This window comes from Drosophila tropicalis, unplaced genomic scaffold (genome assembly GCF_018151085.1).
Source record: "Drosophila tropicalis isolate 14030-0801.00 unplaced genomic scaffold, ASM1815108v1 contig_859, whole genome shotgun sequence".
In the NCBI taxonomy this organism is placed as follows: Eukaryota; Metazoa; Arthropoda; class Insecta; order Diptera; family Drosophilidae; genus Drosophila; species Drosophila tropicalis.
The window spans coordinates 1,598,109-1,617,932 of record NW_027173353.1 but is presented as its reverse complement, the minus strand read 5'-3'; the positions used below and the strand labels follow the sequence as shown (position 1 = coordinate 1,617,932).

The following is a 19,824-nucleotide window of genomic DNA, read 5'->3' as shown; positions in this document are numbered from 1 at the left end:
AATACTTTAGTTTTAAAGCCTTTTGCAAGGCTATCGAATCTGTAAAAAAAGTGATTAATTCTGATCTAACACAATTTTTTTTTCAAGGGTTTCTTGAAACCGATTTTCAATCGATGTAACACTGTTTATCTGGATTGGATTCCATCTACATCAGCGTGGGTTTCGTTTTATGTTAAACAAACTTTCCTTAAAATCACTTTGCTTTTTTCTTTTCCTTTTTTTATATTCCATAAAATTGGTTGAAGTTTTTAAAGAACTTGGAAATCACATACCCCAAAACTATCAATTCATTTTACTCTACAGCTAACCCAAAACTGTCAACATTTTATCAACTGTCTCTCACTCGCCCCCTCGCTTGATTTTCCATACGTTCTCTCTCTCTCTCTTTATTGTGTGTGTGTGTCTGTGTGGTTTCAATGCTTTTTCGCCCTATAAAATTCAATGAAAAAACTTTTGCTCACACCCTAAAGAGTCGTCCTTCTGTCCCTTAACCTCAATACAGAATGTGTGTAGCTGTAAAGTGTCTGCATGTGGTTTAAGCAACTTCTTTTTGTGCTTGGCCTTTACATGCTTTTAGTTAAGTTAAGCTTTTCTGACCATAGCCCCCTCTTCCTCATCCTAAGCCACACTTGCCTTGGAAAAGAAAATCTCAAATGAGCTAGACAATATAGGGAGCCAACGTAAGAAAATTTAGCCGGAAAATTTGTTAAGTTGAGTGCTGCTGTTGCTGCCCTGTCTGGTCTGTTGCCTTGGGGGGGGGGGTTTCGTGGTTAACCTTTTGCTAATGAGCCAATTTAAATTTATGGCTTTTCACTTGCTTTGCGCCCTTCCCTCCTATTAATTTCAAGCAACTCTCTCTTAAAGATTCGCCAGATGAAATTCTTTCTTTATTATTTATCAAATCATTTTCTTCGGTGTGTGTGTCAAAGTAAAAATGTCAAACAAGTGGCCTGGAAAATGAGCAGCAGCAAGTACAAGAAAACTGAATTTGCAATGTCTGCAAGTGAAAGGTGAGAGGAGACATGCTTTCAACTTCTTAAGAAATCTTCTGACAGCTATTTTCCACCACCTCCCGCCGTCACCCAACCCCCACCACCTCTAACAAACAAATGAAGAACAAACAAACAAAGTCATTGACAGAAAAGGCAAAACAAGAATAACCAAAAGAACTACTCCACACCAACAGAAACTTGGAAAGAAGAAAATATGCTTGGGGAAAGAGTGGACAGGAAAAAAGATGCGCTACTCTCCCTTCTTCTCGCTTTTTCTTCATACCTACGTCCGTCTGATGCTTAATTATGAAGCTTGTTAACTATTAATGAAAAAGTTGTTGTAAAACCCGACCAAAAGCCAGCAAGAAAACTAACAGCAACAGTAAAAGTCATCACAGGGGAGAGTAAAAGTTGACACAAAACTCTACGAACTCTACAGAACGAACAGAAAAGTATGTACATCTTACCTCCCGCCGCTATCGCAACGACAACCAACCACGATCCAAACAAAAACTGTAGCACATTGCGGTAAGAAGCAAACGAGGGTCGGTCCAGCTAATAAGTCAAATTATGGTTAGACAGAAAGGGCAGACCAAGAGTAGAGTGAATAGTGTGAGGAAAATTTCCTAGAAATTAGTAAAGCAAATTAGCCTAGACACTCGCCCCGCCTTCTCTAAGTTGGACAATCTTGAATCTGATTTTTTGATTTAATGGACTTTTCTTGGAACAAGAAAGAAGATTTAGTTATAACTTATGCGAAAATCATTGAATAAGTAAATATCTTCCACAAAACAAAAATGTTTTAAAAGCCCGTTTTAACGAATATTGCTGCCAGCTTAGGATAAAGGATAGTCACACGATTATATAGTATTAGTAAGCAACTGTTAAAATACTTCAAAAAATGTTTGAGAAATTTCATAAAATAGATAAGAAGTGCTGAAATTTATGTGATGCAAGTCCATTGATAACTTTTTTTGGGCTAGAAAAGTTTCTATTGCATATGAAATTACACTCAAAGGAAAAATGTATTATGAAATACGATTTAAAGGTTAACTAACTTTTAACCGTTTCTGGTTGCAAGGATCATAGAACTAAATTGGGCAACTTTAATAGTTAACCTCAAATTAACACCTTTTGCTAACATCATTTTGTTCAGTTTGTTGCTACCCTTATTTTTGATGTTTTGTTGTTTTTGTGAAATACTTGGGGGAATTTAAGTAAATGATTTGCCTTTAATTAACATGCTGACATCATTAAAAGGAAGCGTAAAGGAACCGTAACGCATCAAATACAACAAATGGCAACAGTTTGTCAGCTGGTCGAATCATTTGTCTTGACGCCACCCACCATTTTATTTCCAAAATAAAGTCCCCTGGATATTGGCAGACAGTAGACCCACATCTCTTGGTTCCTTCACACCTTTTGGCTTCTTAGTGTGCTAATTAAATAGAAGAAAAAAATTAGACAAAACTACGTCGTAAATTCAATGCCCCAGCATTGTGTAATACAACACTCACCCCCCAAATATGGCCGCCCTCCACCAAGAGAAAAGCTTACACTTATCACACTCTTCTGAAGGGACGGACGAACAGAAACATATATATGTACATACATTCATCTATGGATCTCATTCCATCTATGTATTACACACCAGGACAGCGTATGGATGCCGCCCTGGTGTGTGAAATCATTTGACGACGTTTGCCTCGGCATGACGCAATTAATCAAATTAAGTTGGCACCCACTGGACCTACGGAATCCGGGGATTGGGATTGTATTGGACTGGCCCACACTATGTTATTTATTTTGGTAGAGTACTGCTGTGTTTGATTAGCTCATAAGTAGGCCAAACAACTACTATAATCTACTCTAGCTAAAGACACTGACCCGTTCTTTGGCGGGCTATATCTTTAAAGCTTTAAACTCGACTTAACCATGCATCAAGGCGTCGACTAATTAATGTCAGCGCATCCTCCTCCCTTTTAGAGAACTATGTATTTACCACTTACTAATTAGCATTTGCGTGTCTATACAAACTTGAAGGATACCCCCCAAAAAGGACGATGGAGACGAGAACGAAGAAGAGGGCGTGCATACCGCTAATTGGACTTTATTGGCGGCAAAATGTCAAGTTAGAGGTGCGCACACTGCGGTAAGATACGTTTAAATGCTTGCCGCCGCATATACGCCAACCACTTGATTATGGTATTCTGATAAAACGAAGAACGAGAATAAGCAGACGAAATTTGCCACTCGCCATGGAATTAGAAGTGGTAGGCGTTGGGAAATTTGCATGGCCAGCGAAGCATGCTCAACTTCAATGACAAGAAATTCCAGAGAAAACTCTAGAGAATGTCACTGAAACTAAAATTATAAATGTAAGCCTTGTCACTGAAACTAAAATTATAAATGTAAGCCTTGTCACCAACAAGTAGTTAGCAGCACATTTCATTTACTTTCATTTACTAATTTACAAATTTGTTTTAAAAAGTACCAAAGAAAATTGACATTTTCTAAGAAAATGATTTCAAATGATTCTTTAGAACTATGAACTTAAATTAGAATCGATTTTTTGATGTTGGTAATAAAAGACATTAAGTCAAGTTGGCAAGTTTATCAATAAAAAGAATCTAGGTTTTTTTGAAATTTTATAAAGGTAACGAGAACAGTAACTAAAACTAAATAGTAACAAATACTACTTAAATCATCCATCTGTTTAGGTACGATTTAATTTATTAGAAGAGACTCAAGTCGAATGTTGTAAGGCTTAAAGAATTAACCTGCAGTTATTCCACTTTTTCAGTATTTCTTTGTGTGAAGCAATTTAAAAAGTTTAAATAACAAGAAAAAAGGAAAAACAATGTTGTTAATAAAGTACTTGACAATCTTATACGACTGAATTTTTGCAACATATTTCTACAGATAATTGAAAAATGCAGTATCATTAAGTACCATTATGGAAACCCATATTTATGCATAATTTATTACGTTCACACACTCACACCTCATGCTCTTCTTGTTCGGCGTTTCGCTCGTTTTGTGCTAATTAACGCTTAATTAATTGCAAAATTAATATGACAAAGAGCAAAACCAGATGTTTCATTGCATTGCCATTCATTGATTTAAATGAATTTTTATGCAAATTTTTTGTAGTGTGCAGCACCACGCATAAATAAATAAATTATAGAGTGCTCCCTAAAGTAGGCAAAAGAAATGGACCAAATACCTGTACTCTATCTTTAAGGAGTACATTTCAAATAAGTTTAATGTAAACCAAAAACTAAAGTAATTGGTAATTAAATCTCTGTAATTTCAATCAATTTTATTAGGGTCATAAAGTTTTTTGTTGACAAAGAAGGATAGGGCATTAAAACTGTGTCACAATTGAATTACAACGAATTTTTAATGCAAAAAAAAAAACAGAATTAAAGTGGATCTAAAATATGTGAACAACAAATTTGCATTAGCAATAAAAATTCACAACTCAAAAAAAAAAGTGCATAAATTATAAAGTTGAATTAAATTTGTTGCCTGAAAATGATTACAAAACTTTGCTTTCGATAGCAACAACTAAAGAGTAAAATATAAGACAGATCAACTCCTTCCCCTCGCTCTCACTGCTAATCCCAAACACTCACTCACAAAATCCCTGACAAGGCAGAATAAGACAGAAGGCAAAACAATTAACACAGACAATTTTCAGATCAAAGCAAAATCAAATACAATAAGCAGCAAAAATCCCCATTGACTGATTAAGACACAAAAATAAAAAAATTAAGCCGTCAAGCAACAGCAAACAACAGCAACAACATCAATAAGGTAAAAGAAAATTCCAATAACAATCCTAACCATAAGTAGTTCGAAAATACCGCGAAAGAAAAAAAAAACAGTATATAAACAATCTCCAACTATGCCTCAAGGCTTTTACCTTTCTCTATAATCCCACCGCCCCCTCTCTTTGGTCTACACCTTTATAATTACTTTATTAACAACTTTAACCAAGCAAGAGACGATACCGCCTGTCAGTAAAGTGTTGCAACACTTTTTTTCTTCTCTCCTTTTTCATTACAGGTTGCGAGACTTTGACGACAAGGGAAATCAGCAAAGTTTTCTATGCAAAGTGAGAAAAATAAAATAGAATTTGTTAAGTGCTTGCAATAAACTGTAACAAACAATTTTCACTTCGTTATTTTGTAAGATTTTCGACATCTGAAAAAGAAATTGATAAAGAAATTGATGGTATAGTCGGATAGGTTATCTATGCAAAACTCGCCTTAAAGGAAAGTCACGTTGTGATTATCACTTTCAGTTATCGCTTCTTTTGCCACTTCTCAAAGAACCTCATTAATTTTACCTCCCCGAGGTTTTTTTTCCTCACATATGATATTATTATTACACACTATTCAAAAGCCCATAAAATGCAGTTGAGCCATAAATAATACATATAAAAAGGAAATGAAAGGGGATCGAAAAGAAGGCAGTTATAAGATGTCGACACAATAACGACGACACGACGACGACAACGCCGTCTGGCAATATGTTGTCGATAATGGATAAATGCAGCAGCAGCAAAAGCAATGGCAAAATGCCTCAATAGTTGTTCCTTAGCTTTGCATTTTTGTGCATATTTCTTATTAAATGGCGTTGATATTAACACCCAAAAGAAAAAAATATGTAAGCGAGATGAAAAAGAAGCCCCAAATATATATAAGTATATATGAAATGGCAGTTGACGAATTGCATGCAAAGTAGGCAAAAAGCCAGCCAAGTAAAGCAACCGATGGCAACGGAGTGTAAAGTAAAAGCATTGTGTGGCAGCCATACAATGCAAGCGATTTCCATGAATTGATGAAAATCATGACGAATATTCGACAAGTCTTTTGTTATATTTACATATATGATTATGAGACGCTATAATACGAGTAAATAGAATATAAGCTACCAGAAAATGTGATGGAGCTTAAATCAATATTTTTTTAATGTGGCATGAACAAAAGTTGGATAGCTTTAAAAAAAAAAAACAGATTTTTAAGGAACGACATTAGGCTAACAAAATTTGTTAAATGCGTAATGTAAACCATTTATAAACGGAAATATGTTTCAAACGCGAATCACGAAGAATCTTTATGTGATTTGGATTAGAGCTTCTTTATTTTGAAATTTCAACCACTTTTTAAAATATGTTTCAATTGCAAACAATAATTCATTGCTTACTTTGACCAGAAAAGTAAACTAAGTACTAAGGACTAAGGACTCTTATGTGGATGCAAAGCATAGATAGAGAAAATGTCATTCAAAATGGCCAAAAGGAAAATGATTATTTACGACTGGGAAGCAATGCAATGGGAGTGGGCCACCGCAAGGCAGCTGCAGCAAATCGTTGAAATTAATGCAAACTGTTACCCCAAAGACAAGCCAAGAAGCAGCCAAAAAGCTATCAATATAAATTTTTGCAATGCAAGTGCGGGTAAGTTTCTCTCTTTTTCTCTGTGTGTGTGAGTGTGTGTGAACCAATAATATATGACTTTTAAATGAAGAAAAATGCTAGCCAGACTCATAAAATACTTCTATACCAAATGGGAAAAATGGAAAAGCATTTAAAGCTAATCAAAGGAAAATGATCATCCTAATAGAAAATGGAGAAGCAAAGTATGTATATACACGGCAATCTCTTTCTCTCTAATGGCCAGAATCATGAAAATTGACCCGGTTTTTTCACACTTTTTTCATAACAATTTTCCTTTTGTTTTTATCTATGGCAAAAGTTTAAGCTTAATGACATCTCAGCTGCTGCTGATCCTGGCAGTCAAGCTCCGCCGTCCTGCCTCCTCTTTGCCTGGCTCTCTGGTCTTCTGTTATCCTTGTTGCTGTTTGATGCAGCAATATTGTGTGTGTATGTGTAGCATACTTTTAGGCAAAGACAAGAGTACAACGATAAAGTTGTTTCTGCCTGTACTATGGGCTAAAAACCAACGTTATTAACTCAAAAAATGCCATTGTTAGTAAAAGTAATATTTAATTTGTAGCAAATATTTTATAATAGTACTTTTTTATAGTGCAACAATGTATTCTTTTTTCTTTTCTAATAAGAACTATAAAATCTTAGAATTTTGAATTTAATCGAAACAAAAAATAGACTATTTAGACCACAGTTGCTGTGAACCGGAGAGTAAGGAGATGAAAAGACAATAGCACCAGGATAAACAAAACAAAAAAAAAGAACCAAAATGCCTGCAGCATGTGTATGTTGTGTTGCTGCGATAAAAGTTGAAGTGCAGATTGGCTCCACCACCAGCCTTCCTCGAAGCAACAAGGACGTTTCGGCTAAAGTGTGAAAATGTCAATTTGTTGCTTTGGCGACAAAAAAAACCAAAAAGATAGTCAGCAAAAACAACTGGCCTGGAAGGGGGGTAACAACCAGTCACTGCAACAACGCATATTGATTTTCAATTTGGCGTAGAGTAAGTAACAATTTTCTGCCCTTTATGCAGTTGTTGTTGTTGTTGCTTTTCTTGCTTCGAAGATAAAAAGCCAACTCAACTCGCCAAATGGCCTTTTCAAAGTACAGTGAAAATCAATAGCTACAAACAAAAAAAACGTTTTAACCAAACAAAAAGTTCACAAATTTAAAAAAAAAAACTTAGTGCAGAAGTCAAAAATAATCCTTTTGAATTGAGGAAAATCAAACGCACTTTTGAGTTTTATTTAATGAATGACCACTGTATAAAGTTTTTACATTTTCTGATAGTTTGAAAGCCATTGCATTTACATTCATGTCCCCTTTCACTCCGTCTCTCGCTTGCTCTCGATGTCTTTTTATATGTATCTGTGGTTCTGTCTCGTTTTGAAAAGGCTTAAAAGCAATTTTGCGGCTAATAAATCCGATTTCCGTTTTGTTTCGAAATAAATTGCGAAAAAGCGTAAACTGTACACAGCTACAGCAACAACACTAACGGGAGCAACAAGGACACCAAACTATTGGGCAAAGCGAACTTTTTGGCGTGGTCGGCGGAAATGGCTTGTGCCAAAGGGACAACAGCAGCAGCAAGAGCAATAGTAGCAAAAGCGCAGCAGCATCCGGCAGGATGTGGGCAAAATTAGCTTAACTCCTTCTCATCCTAAAGCTTCATCCTTCTGTGTTGCTTGTTCCTCTTGCTGTGCTCTCTCTGCCTCACCCACCCACACACAACACACACATGACCTCAATTTTTGGGGCAACTACTTTAAAATGCATTCACAATGACAATGCGACCCTTGGGTAATCGACAGCAACAGGAAACCAAAAGAGGATGGATAAAGAGAAAGATGCTTCTACAATCTTTCTTACCTGTACATCAAAATTTTGTTGCTGCTGCTGCTGCAACAGATTGCCAGGAGATTCCATATGATTGGGTCCAGCTGCTTGATGATTCAACATCGGAGACTAAGAAAAGAGAGAGATAGAGAGAGAAATAATTATATATTTGATTCCTTATGACATTTAGGATTTAGTTCTCCTAATTACCTGAGCTGCCATTGGCATACCACCACCAACGCCATTCATCATTGGCGGCTGCAATTGGCTCATTTGGGCCGCCATCTGTTGATGAGCTGCCGCGACTGCTGCATACCCATTGCCAGAATTGACACCGCCACCACCGAGACCCATGCCTTGGCCATGATCCATGAGCATGTGATTGAAGTGAGGCATGGGTGGAAAACCGCCGCCATGCTGATTGGGATCCAACAGGTTTGGTGGGCGTGGCAAAGTCTCTTCAGCCGGCGAGGGTTGACGTGAACCTGGAGTACGACTGCAACATGAAAAAGGATATTCATTTTAATTATAATCCAGTTTGACAGTTTTTCAATTGAGTTAAAATGTTCGAGTTTTAGAGCCATTGGATTCAAAGTCTACAGTTAGCGATGCACTAACTTAGTTCCTGGGCTAATTGCACAAAATACTGTTAAAGTTTTAGAGCATCATGTCCTGAATATTTAACATTTTGGATTTACAGTTTAGCAAGCATCACACTAACAGTGGCCGTGACACTTGCTTAGCTTGGTTTCAAACCACTAAGATCTGAAAATTTACCATGTAATTTAGCACAGTGGCTTTCAAAATGTAGGCAATCTTTGTTTTTAGACATAAGGCAATACAGAAAAAAAGACAAGCTAATTAATCAAAATTAAAACTAAATTTATTTCAACAGTCATTTATCAAATGTAAAGCAATATCTGCAACACCATCTAGCACAGCAGACTGAACCGAGTTTGCAGCTGCTGAACAGTTTGTCAGCCACTGTCAATCAAAGAACAACAACACCAACAACAATAGTGACAAAAGACTTTGGCAGCAAACTTGATTAGCTGGACTTATGACGTCAGTCAGCCACAAACGGCCATAAATAACTATGACAAAGCTATACAAAATAAAACAACAAATTTTAACGAGCGGCGCTACGACAAAATGTAAATTTGAATAAAATATTTCAATAAATCCAGCAGCTGTTTTATTTTTGTTTAAATTAATGCATTAAATCAAACACAGACACACACAAACAAATATCTAAACTGTTTTGTTAATCATTTCCATTCATTCAATTCGCTTAACCCTCGTCTCTATTTCTAAAATCACTCCCTCACTAGTGCGCTCTCTCACTCTATCTCTCCTTCTCTTTCTGTCATTTGCCTAGTGGTTTTTTAACCCACTGCACTTGGTGTCAATGACTTGACAACTGTTATTCGCGCCATTCACTCTCTACCTATCTCTTTCTATAAATTGCATGTGTAATTATTGTTTAACTGTTATAATTGTGGGTGCAGAAAGGGTAAAGGGGGTCTCTTGCTGTTGTTAGAGGTCATTCACATTTATATTTAATGACTTAATATTATGCCAAAACAACCAATACACCACGTCGTCTCCCCCTTAACACTCACTTCTTCAGTTTTCTTTACATTTACAACTCGGTCAGAGGTCAACTTGAAAAATACACTCGGAGAAAACACTGACAAACAGTTTGGTTATGTTAAAAAATATAATATTTCTTTTGAATGACTGGTGAATATATCTTTGTCTCGAAATCTCGATTTGTTAGTATGGCAAAACCTTATAGAAAGACAAGACAACAGAACCAATAAGTGATCAAACCATATTCAATATATTTATAATCAAAGCAAAAAAACATCTAATTCTCCTTTTTTTGAAAACCATCTCAATTCATTATTCTATTCATTCATTCCATATTTTTGACTCACTATAAATTGTGAACAATGAAGTTGACCACCTTTTTTGGGTTTTTTTGGCATTGGCAATCTTCCATTAGTACGAGAATAAAGAAATACAAGATTCATCTATTATATAATTTGTACTTTTTTGGGGTCTCGCCCCGTAAGACCTAACCCAAATTTCACTTTCAAAGCAGCTAACCATAAAAAAATGAAAGACTAAAGAAAGTAACCACAAAAAAAAAAAAAAACGCAGCCAAAAAGGTCAGACAAAAGTGCTGGGGATGGACTCACGAAATCGAGGTGAGGTAAGTTGAGGTAAACGGCAGTGAATAGTCTGGGTCACTATGGCGTCGTCAAGCAGGTGGAAAAGAGACGGAAAAGTCAGCAGTTGTCTGTGTTAAGTTTTTGGTTTCTTTTTTTTTTTTTTGCCACCAATTATTTTAGCAGCTTTTAAAATTTTCGCAACTAAATTTTATTACACAAAAAAATACAATGTGCAGAGTTACTTTTAAAAGTGATCGACATTTAAATACCCTATTCTCACTTGATTTGGGGCTAGACACTGAAAGTGTATGCTCTTTTCTATAACAAAGTAAGACATATTTGATTGAGCAATATTGGAATATTAACAATTCTTTATTTGTGTTAATTAATGAGTTTCACTGGACATCCTCTCTCTAATCATGTTAAATTTTGCCATTCAATCAACCTAGACAGATGATCGCGCCATTAGCAAACCGATCGAATAAACTAGTATGCCCCTTGTCGCATAAGAGTATGACATGAAGAGAAACAAAAAACAAAAAGAAACCTCCAAGCTGTGTGTGTGCAACGCAACATAAACGAAACTAATCGAAGATTGTATAGGAAACATGTTGTTGTAGTTGGTGTTGTTGCTACTATTGCTATCTCACTTCTCACTGTTGTTGCTCTTACTTACATCATAACAGTTATTACGTTTGGCATTGAAACATGTTTGGGCCGACCGGCAATGAAATTGCAACAACAACAAAAGTAAACCGGTAGAGAGAGGGAGAGACAAGCAGCAGAGACAAAACAATGAGAGAAAGAGAGAAACCCCCAGAGGCCTACAGAGAAAAATGGCAACTGGTTTTTTGTTGTTGCAGTAGCAGGTACAAAACTCTCTGCCTACAGATTGCTTTGCTCATCGTTTTGTAAGAGGAAGTTGATCGAGTAGTTTCATTTAGCCACATTCTTGATACCCTTTTAAAGTTGTTGTAACAATTCAAACTAAAACATTACTAATAAAAGTCTCTATTAAAATTATTGGCGTATTCTTGTTCGAGTCTTCACTCGAACTAGTTTTTGTATCCTTTACATCCTCGCTTTGAATATTACATAAGGTAACTAACAATTTATGTTACGTGAACTAACCGATGAATTGGGAATTTCAATTTTAAAGCCAATACTATATCAAATATATAGTATTTATAAAGAAAAACTAACGTTTATTGATTGAATGGTTTGATATAATGGCTGACAATGGTGGGGGGAGTAGACATTTTCGCCCTCAGACATTAACGAATAATAAGTACAATGGCCAGATGGCCTTCTTCGTACAAAAGCACTCCATAAATGAGTGAGTGAGTGACTGGCTACTTGTATTTGTATTTCTTTTTTGTTTATTACAACTCACGTCCCACAATCATAATTTCAATTCAATAAATACAACAACAAAATACTTTCCCCTCTCTCTATAAATCTCTATTAACCAACTGTTTAGGCAGTCAATAAATGTAGACATATTTCTCATATTACTTTCTGATGACAGCCACAAAATAAAAAAAACAACAAAATCTTCAACGAAAGCTAGAAAATAAATAAAGCCTAGTCATGCTTTTCATGAAAAGTGAAATTACATGAAAGTCACAACAACTGGAACTATTGCGGCACTTCCCGCTGAGATAACAGAAGAAGAAAGTTGTTTTAACCTTGAACTACTGGTTAAAGAAGAGAAACAGCAAAGGAAAAGCCATCCACAGCCACATTCAAACGTGTCAGTTTAGACGAATTTCTAGCAAATGGTCACACTTCAAACGATCACCCCCTCAAATCACTCCCCCCTCTCAATAACTATCAGTTGATAACGTGCAAATGTGAGAAAGAGAGAGGCTGGAGATTGAAGAAAATAGAAAAGAAAGAGAGCCACGTCTTAAAGAAAAACCAGTTTTCCTTCTGATGAACCACTCTAATGTCAATGCCATTGCACTTAAAACCTTCTTCTAAGACATTTCATTTGAAAATTGACGAGAACCCTTTCGAAAATCCAATTACAATACTCTAAGCTCTTATGTCCCTATTTTATTTAGTTCACTCACTTGAATCCTTTGTCATCGTCAATGCCGTTAACAACAACGCCATTGGTGTTTGTGACCTGATCATCTTTCTTTAAGCCATTCGTATCAAATGGTGAATTTCCCTTTTCTTTATCATCGTGTGACTGCAAAAAGTAACCATAGATTAGACATTAGAATATATCCTTAAAAAAGAAAATATAATTCAACTTACCTTATCGTTATCATCAAACTTTAAATTACGCATACGCGGCTCTAGACCCGATAGAGGACTCTCCTTGTTGGTGGGTGAACCGGCCAGAACATATTCAACCATTTTGACACATGTTGAATCGCGGGGACTACAATAGATACAATAGACATTATAAGACATCATTTGATTATTGTATTATTGTATTATCAGAAAACTTACCTCAATATGCCAGCATTGCCGCTATTAGATGTATCCGAGGCACCACCGCCATGTGGATAACCTCGGGATCTTGGCGGTGCCAATATATTTTCACCCTGTGTGGACCATGTATGATCTTTCCATACCGATGAATGATCACCAACTCCAGGTATTTGCAATGGATTCAATGGGCCGCCACCCGATGCGCTAGATGTTCCGCCTTTACCATCTGACTTTTCCCACAATTTTTTGGCAGTGGATGTGGTAATCTAAAAAGTACCAAGAAAAGAAATAGACAAATGAGTACAAGATCATTTCAATTAAAAGTAGGTGTACATATTTATATCTTAACGGGTTTGGTTTTGAAAACTTTGATTATAAGCCAGTTTCTGGTATCTGTTTAGTTAAGAACAGAAATATCTTAAATGTTTTATTGATAGCAATGGTTTTGTTATGCTAGTTATAGGAATTGAAGTATTTACTAAAAAGGAAAATCTTTTAAGGAGTCCATTAAAATCATTATATACGTACATATATATATACTTGGCTAGATAGCCTATATCTTTATATAAACTATATTATTATAAAGTTAATGCGTATTAAAGTCAACTATCAACTATTAACTAACAGTCTTTAATTCCACAAAAATTTAACAAAGGTAATATATTTTAGCTCGATCTTCTCCTTTACTGTATTCATAGTTTTCAAAAACTAATATCCGGACTCATAAGCCCTGTAACTCAACTGAATTGCATAGTTCAACATAAATTTTAAGCCAAAACGTCCTTTTAATGCCCTGCAAAACTTTTCTCATATAACTAATGCAAATTATCGTGGCTTTATTTTTACATTACTCTATTTAGAGGATTCCATGGGAAAAGTTCTCAGCGATTTAACAAAAAAAATTAACCATTAGACAAGTTTAAGCACACATTTGAAAACAAAGCAGCCAACATTCCCAAGCTAATAATTCCGTGTGTTGGCCATCAACCATCAACGTCAAAGTTAATGTGTCGTCGTCGTCATCATAGCCAACCTGAGCCAACAACAAGTGAAATATGTGCTAACGTATAAGCCATTCAGTTGACAAACTGCACACAAATTGTGAATGTGCGTGAATGTGAAGCGACTGACTGGCTGACAAGTAGGTAAACGTTGCAGCAACATCATTTGAAGGATGTACTCCCAAATGGCCAAATAACCCAAAATCGTGTAATGAAAAAAATGTCAATCCAAACGTTGTAAAAATATGTTTAATTAACTTTATTTTACTTCGTTCTCCCATCTCTTTCTGTACTTTTTTTCCCATGACAATTCTGTTATTTTCTCTCTTGTCATAATGCGTCAACCAACCGCATACTTGACTCTTCTCCGCTGAGTAGTGGGCCAAGGGGGGAGTGAGTTGGGGGGAGGCATGGCCCAACATGTTAAATATTTAAATACTTATCAGTGGGAATGCCAACAGCCCATGGCAATTTTCGCAGCCTTTTTGCATTAATAAAAACGTGTGTAAGCCGGTTCAGTTCTCTTCCAGCCCCAACACCAATGCCAACAACCGACCAACTTCTGACTTGACATAAAAAAAAAAGCCAAGAACTGAAGCATTAACATTTACATATATAGTACACTCACATACTCAAACAAGTGCATATATAACTCAGTCACCGGTAAGATTGGTGGGTAGGTAGGTAGTTGGATGAAGTGACTTTTGGTTCTGGATCTCAGTCGATGGCGACAAATTGTATTTTCATGTGTTTTGCCTTAAGGTGGTTAACTTAATTTCGAATCAATGTTATTACGTCAAAGTGAAGTATTCGTGGGTCGCAAGATTCATGAAACGTTAAAGTTATGAAATACAGTAAAAATATTTCATGGCAACTCCATTTCAAATGTTAGGGACGAAACATGAAAAAGGATATCTATCAAAGTCGTATTGAGCTACTAAATTTCTGTGAATAAAATATGGTACAGCAACGCTTTAAACTAGGCTAACTACCATTCGCAATAAGAAAATAAAAACACAAAACAAATGTGCGGAAAATTTACAGAAAAGTGTGAAAAAGGGGAGTGACAATTACCTCCAGGCAAAACAAATACAGTGATAAAAATTTAGCAATGACTGACAAAAACAACAACACTTATAATATACCTGATGCAACATTTTTTCAGTTTCTTTTTTCGGTTTTCATTTATGGTTAAACAAACAAAAAATTGTTTACTGGGCGTATACTTAATGTGGGTCACATAAAAATTCAGTAATTAAATTAAATTGCAATTAATAAATACATATATACAAATAGGTACAACTCAAAAAAGTCTTAAAGTCTTTCAGTGATTATAGTTTTTTGTTTTTGTTTTGTTTTTGCGGCGCCAAGCAAAAATATTTTCGCCATCTTTGCATTTTTAGATGCTCCATTCAAAAAGAAAATTGCTATGGGAAAAGTCATCGACTTCATTTAGATACATTTTAGTAGATTAACTATTGATAAAATTATATTTCAAGCCTTAATCGATTTTGTTCTTATCTTCGTATTTACTTAAATGTATTGTAATTATTATTGGAATGAAGGAATGAAGGATACAATAACGAACAACGAACAAGAAAAAACCCTTTAACTCCCTCCTACCCCCATCCTACCACAAATATCACACAGCTGAGGAAAAGTCTAAAACAACAAAAGTAAATCGTTCGTTTACTTGTCCTTGACTGTGAAGAGACACATTACGCAGAAAGAGAAACTGCGAGCGAGAGAGAGACAAAAAGAAAGAGAGGAAAATCGCACAAGAAGAAATAAAACCGGCCTCTAAAACATGCGTGAGAGACAACAAATCGAAAATATTCACAAAGCAGAACGCACAGAAACTGATGAAGAATAAGAATAAAAAGAAACAAAGATAAAGAGAACTCAATCAAGAATAAAAGGGGACAGGTGGGAGGTGGGAGTCGGCCTAATGTAGCTAGCTCTAGCTCACTGTAGGCTCAGAAAGCAACAACAAAAAACCAGTCAAGAATTCACAAAAAAAAAAAAAAAAGCAGCTATTATTTGTTTATGCTTTTCATTCTTTTGTTTAGTACATTTTAAAATGGTTCAAAGTTTAGGAATAAAAAAAAAACCCAAAAAACAATATATTTACTCTGATATGTAAATGATATTTTGAAAGTGGATTGACAAGCTCTTATAAGTAAGAGGAATTCCGGATAATTAAAACTTCAATTTCAAGCATAGAATACAATTTATTACTATTATCTACATTTGATAGTAAAAGATTCAGCAAAAAGTATTCAACTATATATTATTTTTTTCTATTTTGTCTTCGTTATCTAAATAGTAATTGGATAATTCTTCATTAAAGTCAACTTTCTAGGACACGAACTTGCCGTTTTTTAGCCGATTTCAAAACATTGGAACAAAATTTGTATATCTTAATGCTTGAAAACGTTTGGAAACAATATTTTATTAGCACTTATCTGGTTTTTGATTTCATAAATTTGTTATACTTAATTCGATATTAAACCCTTCAAGATATTCTATACGATTTGAATACTAAACGGACCTTTTGAATACCAGAATAGACGTGTACAGCACTGCTTTTACAAGATTTAACTTCGTTTAGTTTAATAAATCAGTAAATTTTAGCGTTTGTAGCCCTAAGTAGCAATAATAACAATTACCAGTTAAAAAAATATACGGCTAATTAAAAGCTTTGGAAAATATTTAACCTAGAGACTCGTAAAACTTTTAATTTTAAACATAAGTTTTAAACTTAAAGCCCTACTTTCAATTAATCGTGCTTCAAGGAGCTAAATATTTGAAGAATATCTTCTTTTTTTTAGCTTGAAAAGTTTATAAAAAACTTCAAATAAGTCATGTGACAATTCTTCATCAACAAGTTAACTTTTAATTAATTTCTAGTTTTTTAATAAGCAAATTACAATGCGTAATCAAATTATGTTGTGCGTGAATAAGACTAGACACAAATTTTTAGAAAAGAGAAGAAAAAAAAAAAATGATTTCATTAACAAAACGGAACTAACAAATTAAAGCAAAATTAATAAACTCGTTTTACTGCTGTGTTAAATTTTTGGTACAATTTATCATATCATATTTTGATATAATTCTGTATTTTTACGTCTCATAATTGAACGACCTTACTTCAAAAGCATTGTGGCGTTTCAATCAAGAAAAAAAAAGGAATTATTATAATTCATTTTAAATTAAGACAAGGAAAGCCTCGAGAATACCATTTAAACAATATGTTTATGCTTTTATTTTTTCAGTTTGATCGACTCGGCAATCTTTCGTGTTAAATCTTATCTAAATAAATGTGAAAATCATAACACCAAATCTAACTGCACTTGACATATTTATAAATCAAATAGACAACACAAGACAAGCAAATGGCCGAAAACAAAATAACAACAAAAGCAACAACAACAATCGTTTAACAACATTTAATTTTGAGCATACAAAGTTGTTGACTTTGAGCCACCACAAAAAAATAAAAATAATGATATAAATTGTTATATAAAATGACCAAGAAAAATGTTTGATGACTTTGAAAATTACAAACCAAATAAACACACAGACAGACACTCAGTTTCATGGCAACAAACAAAACATGCATTAAAATTGGTTAAATATATATTTTAAAAGAGAATCAAGTTGATGTGAATTCATGGGCCTTGGAAACGAAATCAAAGGGGAAAGGTTTTATTCGATTCGAGTTCTGGCCCTGTTGCTGTGGGCCCAATTCTCCTTTCTTCATTCGTCGTCAAGTGCAAAGACCTTTCGCGTGTCAAGCAACCGAAATCAAATATTATTACACAATATAAAACAAAGTAGAAGAGGTAAAAGCTAGAACATAAACTATACCAAACGAATGAGAGGAAGACATACAAAAGAATGGAAAAAATGTGAAGAGGAGAATTCAACTAAGAATTTTTCTATATAAAAGAAGGTTTAAAACACATACTGACAAGGTAGTACGGATGTTTAACATTTTTACTTAATCCATATTTTATGCAATCAAAATGTATAAAGAAGTAGAAAGAGGATGTTTTTGGTCCAATACAAGAGTCCTAACCAAATTCTTAAGACCGATTTTATTTATTATTTATAATTTATTTTGATAAAATAATAGTTGATAAATGTATTGATCGATTTTCTATCAAAAGCATGAACAATGACAAATTTTCAACATTTTCAAGTTATTTTCTAGTAGAACTCAAGAAGAAGAAACAAATATTGTGCTATAGTCAACTCACGTGACTGCATTACTCATTATTTGCCCTTGTCCCTCTACTTCCTTTTTTTTACCTCATCAACACATTGGCTATAGAACAAATCCAATAAAGACCACAACAAAAAGAACAAGAAATAAGAGTCCTCCTGCAATGCCCCCACATTTTACGAGAACAACACCAACGCCTCAGAAGTTAACTGCCATGTCTTCCGTCCGTCACTGATGGCGACGTCGTCGTTTACTATTTCTGTTGTCTGCTTCGTTGTCCGTCTATAAAATTGTCATCAAACTGTCTGTCTGTCTGTCTATCTGCCCGGACTCCTTCTTATTCGCTTCTCTATTGTCCCTTCTCTGTCCTATTGGCTTCTTCTTCTTGTTGTTGGCCATGGATGCAAACATTTCCGGCGCCTCCAACCGACATTTATTCATTCGCTTTGTCCCTTAACCCGTTTTTGTGGCCCAGGTGTTTTGGTCGTTGCAACATCATTATATAATTTGATTTTACCTTTTTGCTTTTGCGCTTCCATTGCCATAAATATTGATGATTGAAAAATATGGCCGAACCCTGACTGCGCGACTGCCCTTTGCCTTTGGGTGTCGAGAAGAAAATAAATTAAGGAAGTGCGGATGTACATACAACATGTTCCAAGGAGAATAAAAATGACAATCACCATGTTCGTTTCATAAATTAAAGAAGACTGAGATATGATAAATTCAAATCAAAGGGCCGAAAAGGCTAGATCCAATTTTAAATCATCCTCCGATCCTAATTTTAAAATATGTCTTAAGTATACAGTAATTAGTTCTGCAGTACTATTTTCTTTAAGAGAACTCTAAAAGTAGATAATAATTAGAAACCGGTAAAACGAATTTGACTGCAGTTTATTGCAATTACCAATTAAATCAACAGTTGGAAACTTTTGATTTGGAATTACCATTTATGATGGGTTTCTGTGATTGTTTGGAATCGAATTTGTTCATTTTGCCCTTATCGGTGGTTTGTCATTGTTGTGCACACACACAACGCACCACGCCCCTTCATGCTTAACAATTATTTTACGCTAGAGTCTCTAGAGAGGAGGATGGCTGACTGCCTGACTGGCTAATCAGACAGAAAGTAACCACGACAATGCAATCAGCCGTGAAATAGACCAAAAAGAGACACACACAGATAAAAAGTATGTGAGAGGGAGCAGGCAAAAGCGAGAGATATATAATAGAACGATCCCCTTTTGGACGAATCTCGCAGTCGCATATATATAATTGAAACCGGAAAATATTTATTTTCATGTAAATTCCTTCAGAAAAAAACACAACACAATAAAAAGATATAAACGAAACCGGTAGGGGCAGAAGCAGAGGCAAAGCCGAACGGACAGCATAAAATTTGTACCTCCCTTTGCTCCCTCTTTCACTCTTTCTTTTCACACAACCCCCTTCTTCTCGTTCACTTAACAGTTTAACCCACACCACTTCTGTTTTTTCGCTTTTTTGTTGTTGTTTTTTCTTTTAGTTTTTTGGTTTTTTTTTTTTTTCCTTTACTTGCGCTGCTGGTTAGGGTTAAACTACGTGAAATGCATATAAAAGCAATTGTCAGAGTAAAACAAAATCGAGTGCCGAGTACAACTGCAACCGCAAAAAGCCTCAATTGCAACACGACTTGGAGTTACCCTGC

General features: G+C 35.1%; 1 protein-coding gene across 4 annotated transcripts in view; it reads right to left on the bottom strand.

The window, feature by feature from the left end:
• pum (pumilio) overlaps positions 1 to 19,824 on the bottom strand; it is a 177,278-nt gene that overhangs the window by 145,181 nt on the left and 12,273 nt on the right. For all 4 annotated transcript variants that reach the window (XM_068297221.1, XM_068297222.1, XM_068297223.1 and 1 more), the window contains 5 exons: positions 12,927 to 13,174; positions 12,729 to 12,855; positions 12,539 to 12,660; positions 8,497 to 8,782; positions 8,320 to 8,415 (listed from right to left, as the gene is read on the bottom strand). In XM_068297221.1, coding sequence (XP_068153322.1) covers positions 8,320 to 8,415; positions 8,497 to 8,782; positions 12,539 to 12,660; positions 12,729 to 12,855; positions 12,927 to 13,174 — 879 coding nt within the window. The remainder of the gene's footprint in view (positions 1 to 8,319; positions 8,416 to 8,496; positions 8,783 to 12,538; positions 12,661 to 12,728; positions 12,856 to 12,926; positions 13,175 to 19,824) is intronic.